This window comes from Marmota monax, unplaced genomic scaffold (assembly GCF_021218885.2).
Source record: "Marmota monax isolate L192 unplaced genomic scaffold, Marmota_monax_Labrador192_F-V1.1 WCK01_AAM20220418_F8-fsc00041, whole genome shotgun sequence".
NCBI lineage: Eukaryota > Metazoa > Chordata > Mammalia > Rodentia > Sciuridae > Marmota > Marmota monax.
The window spans coordinates 4,064,324-4,075,490 of record NW_026695238.1 but is presented as its reverse complement, the minus strand read 5'-3'; the positions used below and the strand labels follow the sequence as shown (position 1 = coordinate 4,075,490).

At 56.0% G+C, this 11,167-nt stretch overlaps 2 protein-coding genes across 3 annotated transcripts; one reads left to right on the top strand and one right to left on the bottom strand.

The window, feature by feature from the left end:
* Positions 1 to 81: 81 nt before the first annotated feature.
* On the bottom strand, positions 82 to 6,250 carry Tmem198 (transmembrane protein 198). Of its 2 annotated transcripts, XM_046439547.2 has the most exons (6): positions 5,701 to 6,250; positions 5,195 to 5,397; positions 2,493 to 3,068; positions 1,137 to 1,339; positions 672 to 803; positions 82 to 313 (listed from the first exon to the last, which is right to left on the bottom strand). In XM_046439547.2, exons 2-6 carry the CDS (start codon positions 5,358 to 5,360, stop codon positions 200 to 202), a joined length of 1,191 nt encoding a protein of 396 aa, XP_046295503.1. In that variant the 5' UTR covers positions 5,361 to 5,397; positions 5,701 to 6,250; the 3' UTR covers positions 82 to 199. The 2 variants fall into 2 exon arrangements, with proteins under 2 accessions (XP_046295503.1, XP_046295504.1); XM_046439548.2 differs by having other exon boundaries at positions 148 to 803.
* A 266-nt stretch (positions 6,251 to 6,516) lies between these two features.
* On the top strand, positions 6,517 to 11,008 carry Chpf (chondroitin polymerizing factor). The gene is made up of 4 exons (XM_046439546.2): positions 6,517 to 6,821; positions 7,801 to 8,374; positions 8,818 to 8,997; positions 9,331 to 11,008. The coding sequence occupies exons 1-4, from the start codon at positions 6,517 to 6,519 to the stop codon at positions 10,585 to 10,587; spliced, it is 2,316 nt and encodes a 771-aa protein (XP_046295502.1). The 3' UTR covers positions 10,588 to 11,008.
* Positions 11,009 to 11,167: the final 159 nt, after the last annotated feature.

Genomic DNA, 11,167 nt, shown 5'->3' with positions numbered 1-11,167 from the left:
ATGAGGTGTCCAGGGTGGCATGACAGACACCAGACATGCACCGTGCATTTAAGCCCCTCTTCCTCCACCCCCCAACCCAGCCCAGAGCACCACCCCCACCCCCATCCCCTGACACTGCCCTCAGGCATGTGGCTTTGCAGAGGCCAGAGGACCAGGGTGAAGGGCGCTGTAGTCTGCCCTGTAGACAAGGACAGGAACCTTAGATGAGTGGTTGGGAGGCGGAGTGATGAGGGAGAAGGTGGCCTCCTTCGTGTAGACATGCAGGAGAGTGGTCCATGGGACCCCAGCAGTAGGAGAGGAAGTGGGGCCAGCCCTAGAGAAGCCCTACCAATCAGAAATCTAAGGCAAGGGTCCCAATGTCCCCTCCAAGCCTACCGCCTCACACACACATACATGGGTGACACACTCACAACCCTGAGCACACCCCAGTGGGGCTCACACCCCGAGTCCCCCAGGAATCCCTTGGGAGCTTGGGAGGGGACTTCCCCCTCAGGCCAGGCTTAGCCTAAGATAGATCTTCCTTCTAGTGGCCAGGCCAGTCCTCTCCAGGGAGGCGAGAGGGACAGCCGAAGGCCGTGGGGCCAGGCAGCCTGGGTGGTGGTCTGGCAAGCCTCCCCAAGCTGGCAGAGCTGGTGACTGCAGAGTCTAGACAGGTAGAGATACAGCTATACCCGCACTGGGGGTCCTGAGCAGGCTGTCAGTGGTCCGCGGGACCCATACTCATAGTCTGCATCCGTAGGTGAGGCCATGAAGGAGCTCAGGGAGCTCCCAGTCTGCCGGTCCCGGAAGCTCTGGATGTAGCTCTGTGGGGGAATATACACAGGGGTGAGAGTCCTGCTGGAGATGCTTGTCTTGAAATCACTTCTTTCTGTCCTTCCACAAGCCTTATACTCCCCTAGACTGCCCATACCCAGAGTGTCCAGCCCTGAAAACCCCACCACATACCACTTAAAATCCATATTTAGGACACCTTTCTCCTGTCACCAGAGCTGTATCCATTCCACCCTTGGTTCAGGGGTTCTATTGGACAAACACCAGGCCTTCAAGACAGTGACCAGCCCTGGGGAATCATGCTTAGACAGAGTCTACACATTCCCTTCTCCTCCATTCAAGCTGGAGGGGCTCAAGGTGCTCACCGGGGAAAGGACATCTCCATTGAAACGTTTGATGGGCACTGGCCTGCGACGATAAGCAGGGTCAGGGGGCCCAGGCCTTGGAGGAGCCCGGGGACCTCTGGGGGGAGCCCGAGGGGGTCTCTTCTTCCTCCGCTTCTCCTTGCGCTCTTCCTGCTGCCGAATTCGCATCAGCTGCACACGCCTTCGCTGCCGGCTGATGACCACTGTGGAGGTATGGGCAGAGCAGGGTCTCAGAGCCCACATGCCTCTTCTCCAAGCCCTCCCCTTTCTTCCCACCTGAGGTTTCAGGCTTTCAGATTCTCCTTGTCTGTTATTTCCTACCACTACCCTGTCACTTCCTTTCCTTGTCGCCAGCTCCCAGATAGGACTTCCTGTAGTTACTTTCTTCCAATGGTCTTTATGTAAGATTCTTAGACTTCTAGGTACACCCTTCATGGCTGCTGTCTCTCTCCCAATCCTGAGCCACAGGTGACTCTCCCAGGCCAGACACCACCATCTTTCAACTAGACAGCCATGCTGCTTTCTCACTAAGGCCTGTCTCCTTCCAGGGCTTTCTAAACTTAGCAGCAGAACAAGCATCTTGAACACTAAGTGACATTATATTCTTCCTCACTTTAAACCCTCCAATAGGAACTCACTGCCCTTCTAATAAAATCCAGAGTTCTCCTCATAGCCCAGAAGACCCACATCATCAGCCCAACTCCAAAACCTCACCTACCACACTCCAGCCCTCTTGTTCAAATACACCCAGCTTGTTCCTTCTCAGGCCCCTGCCCTTGCTGTTCCCACTACTCTAGCTCCTGGCATGGCTTGCCCCTTATTCTTTAGGTTTCTCCTTACATGTCACCTCTTCTAAATAGCCTTTTCTGACCACCTTAACTATAATCACTTCCTCTGTATCTCCTTCATATCACTCTGTACAACCAGAATTATCTTGTTGGTCTGCTTGTTTATTATCTCTCACCTGCCCTGGATTACACAGGTAAGGGCAGGAAACTTTTCTTTTTTCTTTTCTTTCTTTTTTTTCTTTTTTTTTTTTGTTGTTGTTGTTTTGTGGTGCTGGGGATCAAACCCAGCGTCTTTGCAGTTGGGCAAGCACTCTTATCACTGAGCTATACCCCATCCCTCCATTCTTTTTTACCTCTGCTATATTCTCCAGTACCTAGAATGGGGCTGACACAGAACCAATGTTCCATACATTGTTGTGGAATGAATAGTGGCTCATGGTCCCATCCTCCCAGACCCTGAGCTGGGAGCTCTGTAACCCTATTGAGGCCTTGTCCACAGTCCCTCAGCCCCCCCCCCAACCCTAGCAGTCCCCTCTTCCCAGGCCCACCCTGGCCTCTGCCCTCTCACCTTCAGTGTGGGAGTCCCCCTCCGCCGTCACCCGCCACTGCACCAGAACGCCCATCAGGCTGAGCAGGGGCCAGAGTGCCAGCAAGGCCCAGCTCCGCCAGCAGAGGGGAGGCACCGGTGCGGCCCGCAGTCTTTCCACCACGTAGCGCCCCAGCAGCAGTAGCTCAGCAAAGTAGTCAGCAGCGGTGGCGATGAGTGCAGCACCAGTCACCGCGGTGGCCAAGGTGGTGAGTGGGCGGGGCCAGCGCAGCGTGAGCAGGGCACAGAGCAGGCCTCCCCCTAGCAGTAGCCCCAGTGGGCCCCACACTGAGCCAGGCTGGTAGTAGGGTGCAGAGCCCAGCAGGGCGGCAGCGGCGAGCAGCAGACCGAGCAGCAGCCCCACCAGGAAGAGGCCCACACTGCGCACCAGCATGGCCACCAGCCCGCAGAGCAGCCCAATGCCCAGTGCGATGCCTGCGCTCGCCCCAGCACTCAGTTGTGTCTCCAGCACCCGCTCTCGGTAGCACAGCAGGAAGATGACCACTGAGCCAAACAGCAGCCCAGTGAGGAAGAGTACTGCCTTGAAGCAGCGGTAACCTAGAGGGGAACAGAGGCCAGTGAGGGGCCAAAACGAGTCACTGAGCTAGAGGAGGAGTTCAGAGGGGTCAGGGACGTGGGAGCACAATAGAATCCGTGATAAGGACACTAAGATCAGAGAATTGGGAATTACTGGGGTCATGAGGGCATCAGTGATGGAGTCATAGATCATTGACGTCATGAGTGAATTAGTAATGGGACACTGTAGTATTTGGGATCATACGGCTTAGAGAAATAAGTCATTGGGGCCACAAGCGGATCAGCAATACAGTCACTGGGGTCTTTGGAGAGGAATTGTTCAGAGATGAGTAATATAGGAATCAGAACATGAGAGATGGGATCACACTGCTTCAGAAAGGTGAGATCTTTGAGGGGTCACAGGGCTTCAGAGACAAAGCATCATTGGAAGGTGACAAAGAGGACAGAGGTAGGTTATTTGGAGAGGAGTTCCAAAAGATAAGATCTTTGTAGGTCCATGGGGTGGGAGTGGGGGTCAGGGGGATTGACAGAACTGTAATCATTGGGACTATTAAAGGGTTTCTGAGAGATAGGAACACTGAGATCAGACAAATGGGATCACTAAGATCACAGTGTGGGGAGGGGTGATCCACTAATGGGGATACAGGGATCAGAGAGATAGGAATAACCAGGGATCAGATCTAAGAGTCATAGAGGGACTCAGAAGGATGCAAGGTAATGAGACAGCTGCGAAGATGGTCATTAGGGCTTATAATTGGTAGTAGGAAATCAAAGAGGAATACAGGGTGAAATAACAATTGTGGGGTTTCAGAAGAAAAGGAGGTTATAGGGCCATTAAGCCCATTAGCAGTACCTGAAAGAGTGAGGGAGGTGTAGATCCTGAACAGGTGGGAAGATGGAAGTCATAGATGGGGGTCAAGGAGACCCATAGAGAACAATAATAAAGAACAGATTCAGTTCCAACAACGAGAGTAGGTATCAGAGTCCAGAAGGTTCTGGGGTCAGAGAGAGGAATAGGGCTTAGACAAGGTCTCAGAGTCTAGGAAAAGAAGTAGGACATCAGGGCAACCCAGGAAAAGGAACATGAGGCCACACTGAGCACCTCGCAGAGGGAGTGGGTGTGGATAGTGGAAGAGGAGAGTTGATAACAGACTTTTTGGAGGCCCAGAACATGTTCTGAACTTTTGTGGGGAGTATTTCCTCCTGTAGTTATTCAGCCCAGGGTTTGGAGGGGAGAAGGGGAGGGGCCATCTGATTCCCACTCCATCTGTCTACCCATACTAGAGGCTGCAGAGAGAAGTCTTGCCACATCTCTGCCTAAACTACCAGCCTCCTTTGTGCCCACTGGTTCCAGTAACTTATAATCATCCTTCCTGAGGCTTTCCTGGGGTCCCTACCTGCTTTTCTTTTTTGAAATTCTGTAATTATTGCTGTAGAACCACCAGACACTTACTCTAGGCTGCCACTAGCCCGTGTGACAACTTTGTGAAAATTAGAAAAAGGTGTCCTGTTCTCTAGGAAGGGAGCCTTGTGCCAATGCCTCAAGTTTGGCAAGTGGAGCATGAGCTGGATTTCAGCCCCTTTTGCCTACTCAACTGAGCTCCCTTTTGCAGTACCCAACCTATACAACTTTTCACAGCATTCCTGATTACTGGAGCCTGCCTTGTAGGCGATCTCCATGTGTGTGACTACCATCCAGCCCACTCTAATATGTATCACAAGTGTGACTATTCTAGGAGTCTCTCCCCCATCATGCAATATGCCCTGTTGTAAGGGACCATGTTTAATCACCTTGCTAAGTGTTTTCTGTGCCTCCCTAGTATATGACCCAAACTCCTCTCCACTACAATAGCTATTTATTAGGTGCCTACTAGTTCTTTTAACAAGTCTATGTGAGACAAATACCATTGTTCCCTTTGTTGCAGAGAAAACTGAGGCTCAGACAAGGCATTACAATTAGTACACAGCCAGGTTCAAAGTCAAGCATGCCTTATTCAAAAACCGGTGTTCCCTAGAATCTAGAGTCTAGATGATCTATAAACATGTGTGAAATGAAAGGAGGGATTCTGGAGAAGATTTGAGAAGCTACAGGAAAAGAACTGGGGGAAGCAGTGGGGAACCCAGGTGAGGAATGAGAGGGATCTCACCAAAGAAGCAGTAGACGACTCCAAACAAACAGCACATGATGCAGACGAGGGCCGGCAGTGCCTGGTATCTGCGCTCCAGGGGCTGTTCACAAGGTGCACCCCAGAAGACATCATCTGGCTCAGGGGGCAGCAGCTGGAATCGTAGTGTCTCCACAGTGCCCGGCATAGTGCTGGGAATGGAAGGGGGTCCCTCCCAGATCAACCTGACAGATAGGAAGTTGAGGTCAAGGAAGAGTCCTGGGTACTCCTAGGATGAGGGTGGGAGTGGGAGAACTCAGCAAGGACAAGGTGGACAAAGGAATGGTCCCATTTCATGCAGCTCGGGAAGCATCCTGGAGTGGGGAGCAAAGACAAAGGGAAACAAAAGTGCTTGACTAGAGGAGGCTGGGATGAAATTAAAAGTGGGACCGGGGGAGTGGGGATGAGGGCAGTTTGCAGTCGGTGGTGAGGAGGCAGCCAGGAGACCCGTTTGTGGGAGGCTAAATCTGGGATTGTCCAAGATCTACCTGGGCTGGAGGCGACCTGGGCTTCTGAGCGAAAGAGGCTGTGCAGGGGCCGGAGGGGCCGGGGTTGCTTGGTGCCAGAGGATCCAACTGACTGGGGTCTAGGGAAAGTCCGGCGTGCGGGGAAGGGGGCTGCTGGGCCGGAGACACCGGTCTCTGCGCGGCGGCGTCGCCGCTCCACCTCCAACACCGGCTGGCACTCCAGTCCCGCCGCGTTCAGGGACTCAGGCCGGACCCCGGGACAGAGAAAAGAACAGGAGTAGGGGCTCGGGCTGCCCCAGAGCCGCGGCCCCATGCCCTGAGCCCGCCCGCGGCCTTTGGTGCTGATGGACAGCTCCGGCCCTCTACTCCTGACGTCACTCAGGGCGCACCATCCAAGCAGGGGCGGGCTGCTTCTGACGTCACCCGGGACGCACCAACCACGCCAGGGGGAGATAGGGGACTCCGCCCCCGGCGTCTCCCTCTCCGGCATTGAGGAGGGGGCACTTCCGGGGGTCCTTCCCCTTTAACCTCCCCCTTCTCCTCCCTCTCCGGTAGCTGGAGCCTGAGACCCCACCCCGGGGGCGGGGCCCTCGCAGTGACACGTCGGACAGCGGCTGCTGCGGCCAGAGCTCCCGCGCCAAGCGCAACTGGAGGGAGATTGAAGCATTGCGCTGGGGATTCGGCTCGGGCCGCTGGCTCTGCCCGGCGGGGAGGGAGCGGGCCCGCCCGCTGGGCCCGGGCCCTCCGGATCCGCCCCCTCCCCGGTACCGCCCCCTTGGAGCCTCCTGGGGCTGCTCTGGGGCTGCGCCGGGGCCGGGGGCCCGCGGTCCGGGCGCCATGCGGGCATCGCTGCTGCTGTCGGTGCTGCGGCCCGCTGGGCCCGTGGCTGTGGGCATTTCCCTGGGATTCACCCTGAGCCTGCTCAGCGTCACCTGGGTGGAGGAGCCGTGTGGCCCAGGGCCGCCGCAACCCGGAGACTCTGAGCTGCCGCCTCACGGCAACACCAACGCGGCTCGCCGACCCAACTCGGTGCAGCCAGGAGCAGAGCGCGAGAGGCCCGGGGCCGGCGCAGAGAACTGGGAGCCGCGTGTCTTGCCCTACCACCCGGCACAGCCCGGCCAGGCCGCCAAGAAGGCCGTCAGGTAGTGATCAGCCCTGCCTGCCCCACCCCCGGGCACCGGCCTGGACGCGCGCGCGGGGGAGGCCGCCGGAGGCCGGGTCAGGCTCCGGAAGGAAGGGGCTGGCCGGCCAGGAAGTCTTTGGGCCCAGATAACTTCCGATGCCCCTGCTTTCCTGGAACCCTGGGGCTGGTTTGAGGTCCTCTCTGGGCCCCAGCCCGATGTGAGCTGAACTTACCTGCTCCTGTCCTTAGCTGGCTCCACACAATGTTCCCCCAAATGACCTCTTAGCTCCTCGGCTGGGCTATTGGGGTTGGATAAATCACTAATATATAGGATGAGTGTATAAAGAGAGGGAAAGAAAAAAAAAATCTAGATTTACCTGTATCTTATTCCTGATGGGTTACAAGGACCATCTTGGGGTGAGATGGGGAGGGAGGAATGTACTCATTAATGTCCTTGCTGGTGGGTTGAAATCATTTCTCCTGAGTAACACTGGGCTCAAATTCCAATTGTGCAATTTACCTTCTGCCTTACAAAGGTGCATTACTGTCCTAGTTTGCCCTTCCCCAGAACACACTCTATACACCCCTGTGCCACATATTCCTTTACATCATTCATGTGATGTGCTTGTGATATTACAAAGTATTATATAGAAATAAGTATATACATGGTGTGTCAAGCATTTGGCTAAGTGTTTTAAATGGCAGCTATCCCTTTACATCCCCTTTTAAAGAGGGTTAAGGTTAAATAGCGTGCTCCAGGACAAAACTGCTAAGTAGTAAAATCAGGAATCGAGAGCCATGATATATCTCTCATATCTGCATGGATATTGCCATTCCCAAATGCAAAGTATAGTGGGTAAGACTGTTTCACTTAGAAAGATGTGCTATTCTTATCCTATTCATAGGCGAGGGGACAGGCCCAAAGAAGGTATGGCCTGCTGGAGCCTGTGTATGCCCTGGTGTCTTTTTCTATAATCCTGTACTGTCTCTTCCCCCAGGACCCGCTACATCAGCACGGAATTGGGCATCAGGCAGAGGCTGCTTGTGGCGGTGCTGACCTCACAGGCCACATTGCCCACTTTGGGCGTGGCTGTGAACCGCACACTGGGACACCGGCTAGAGCGTGTGGTGTTCCTGACTGGGTCACGGGGCCGCCGGACACCCACTGGCATGGCTGTGGTGACGCTAGGCGAGGAGCGGCCCATCGGGCACCTGCACCTGGCACTACGCCACCTGCTGGAGCAGCACGGAGACGACTTTGACTGGTTCTTCTTAGTGCCTGACACCACCTACACTGAGGCGCACGGACTGACACGCCTAACTGGCCGCCTCAGTCTGGCCTCCGCTACCCACCTCTATCTCGGCCGACCCCAGGATTTCATCGGTGGAGAGCCCGTCCCCGGCCGCTACTGCCACGGTGGCTTTGGGGTGCTGCTATCCCGCACACTGCTACAGCAGCTGCGCCCCCACCTGGAAGGCTGCCGCAATGACATAGTCAGTGCACGCCCAGACGAGTGGCTGGGACGTTGCATCCTGGATGCTACCGGAGTGGGCTGCACAGGCGACCACGAGGTGGGAAGATAAGCTTGTACACTTCCCACTGAGAGGCAAAGGTGTGGTGGTGATACAGGCTTTGGTGTTCATTCCAATTCTGTCATTTTCTGTCCTTGTGACTCTGGGTACATAACTAAATCTGAGTGTCAGTATCCTCATACATGCCAATAGAAATAATTATTGCCCAGGATTGTTATAAGGATCAGAGAAAATAAGGCAACCTTTCACACAGTAGGTGTTCAATGTTAGTTATTTTATTTGAAACCCTGGACAGCTCTGACATGGTTGTATGTCCAGTTCACAGGTGAGCTAGCAGAGGCCAAGGTCACTCAAGCTCAGTGGGTCACAGTATACTCCAACCCACAGAAATCTGACTCCAAGCCTACAATTGGTTGTAAGATGAGGAGATGAGACACTTTGAGACAAGGGTGAAGATAATTCATTATTCTTCCTTTCCTTAGGGGGTACACTATAGCTATCTGGAGCTGAGCTCTGGGGAGCCTGTGCAGGAGGGAGACCCTCGCTTCCGAAGTGCCCTGACAGCCCACCCTGTGCATGACCCTGTGCACATGTACCAGCTGCACAAGGCCTTTGCTCGAGCTGAGCTGGAACGCACGTACCAGGAGATCCAGGAGTTGCAGGTATAGTCTGAGTTTGGAGGTGTGGGGGAAGGATGTGGGACAAACAGGGCCTAAAGTCTCAGATCCCAGGGAATATAAAATTAGAGCCCGAATCACAGAACAAGCTTATTTCCCAGTCCTTGTCTGTTTTCACATTCTCAGAGGAGCCACCAGAACCCCTCCCCACCTTGTAACTGTTAGGCTGCAGAAAGAATATGTGGGGGCCCTAGATGGGCAGAGTTGTGTAGAGGACTAGGGGTCCAGCCTGAGTGGCATCTGCCACCTACCCAGCCCCTCTACTGTGTGCTGGTGCTAGGGTCTCTGCCTTGCTCATGGCCTGTTTCTCTGGCTCAGTGGGAGATCCAGAACACCAGCCGTCTGGCTGCTGATGGAGAGCGGGCGGCTGCCTGGCCTGTGGGCATCCCAGCACCATCCCGCCCCATGTCGCGCTTTGAGGTCCTACGCTGGGACTACTTCACAGAGCAGCATGCCTTCTCCTGTGCCGATGGCTCACCCCGCTGCCCACTGCGTGGGGCTGACCGGGCTGATGTGGCTGACGTTCTGGGGGCAGCTCTGGAGGAGCTCAACCGCCGTTACCACCCAGCCCTACGTCTCCAGAAGCAGCAGCTGGTTAATGGCTACCGTCGCTTTGATCCGGCCAGGGGAATGGAGTACACACTGGACTTGCAGCTGGAGGCACTGACTCCCCAGGGTGGCCGCAGGCCCCTCACCCGCAGGGTGCAGCTGCTCCGACCACTGAGCCGTGTGGAGATCTTGCCCGTGCCCTATGTCACTGAGGCCTCGCGTCTCACTGTGCTGCTGCCCCTGGCTGCGACCGAACGTGACCTGGCCCCTGGCTTCCTGGAGGCCTTTGCTACTGCAGCACTGGAGCCTGGAGATGCAGCAGCCCTGACGCTGCTGCTACTGTATGAACCACGACAGGCCCAGCGGGCAGCCCATGCAGATGTTTTTGCACCTGTCAAGGCCCACGTGGCAGAGCTGGAGCGGCGTTTCCCTGGTGCCCGAGTGCCCTGGCTCAGTGTGCAGACAGCCGCCCCCTCCCCACTACGCCTCATGGATCTGCTCTCTAAGAAGCACCCGCTGGACACATTGTTCCTGCTGGCCGGGCCAGACACAGTGCTCACACCTGACTTCCTGAACCGCTGCCGCATGCATGCCATCTCTGGCTGGCAGGCTTTCTTTCCCATGCACTTTCAGGCCTTCCACCCAGCTGTGGCTCCACCACAGGGGCCTGGGCCACCAGAACTGGGCCGTGACACAGGCCGCTTCGATCGCCAGGCAGCCAGCGAGGCCTGCTTCTACAACTCCGACTATGTGACCGCCCGAGGGAGGCTGGCGGCAGCCTCAGAGCAGGAGGAGGAGCTGCTAGAGAGCCTGGATGTGTATGAGCTCTTTCTGCGCTACTCCAGCCTGCACGTACTGCGTGCGGTGGAGCCAGCACTCCTGCAGCGCTACCGGGCCCAGTCCTGCAGTGCGCGGCTCAGCGAGGACCTATACCATCGCTGCCGCCAGAGCATGCTCGAGGGCCTCGGCTCGCGAACCCAGCTCGCCATGCTGCTCTTTGAGCAGGAGCAGGGCAACAGTACCTGACCCCGTCCACCATGGGCCCTTGCACCCTGGCGCAGCTGCACCCTGCCCTGCTCTTTCCCAATAACCCACAGCCACCTGCCAGTCTCGCTGGACAGGGCTGGCCAAAACCTCAGACCCCGGGGCAGCCTGCTGGTCCCCTGCTCTGGCTTTGTGGGACCCTGGGCTCAGGACAAACCCTGGGGGAGGCACCCCCAGAGTCACCCCTTCATGCCCCAAGCCCAGTCTCCCCATGACGCTGCTGATTCAGGCTGTGGCCTCTGTGTATTTATGCCTGACGCCAGCCACATCTCCTGGGGTCTTGTCCTAGGGGCCGGGCTGCAGATGAGTTGGAGACAGGGGGAGCTGAGGGAGGGGGGCATCTCCCACCTTCTCCCTTTTGGACCCCTGATGAAGCTCCCTTAATAAACTGGCTGAATGTGGACTGGTGAATCTGAATTTTTGAAAAGTAGGGGTTGGAGAAGTGGGGGGTTGATCCTGAGGATGGAGGTGTCTTGTTCTTGCTGGGGACTGCATTTCCTTTTGGGGGATCAAGTCATGAGCATGCCCATCCCAGCCCCAGCCACTGGCATATGTTAGGTCA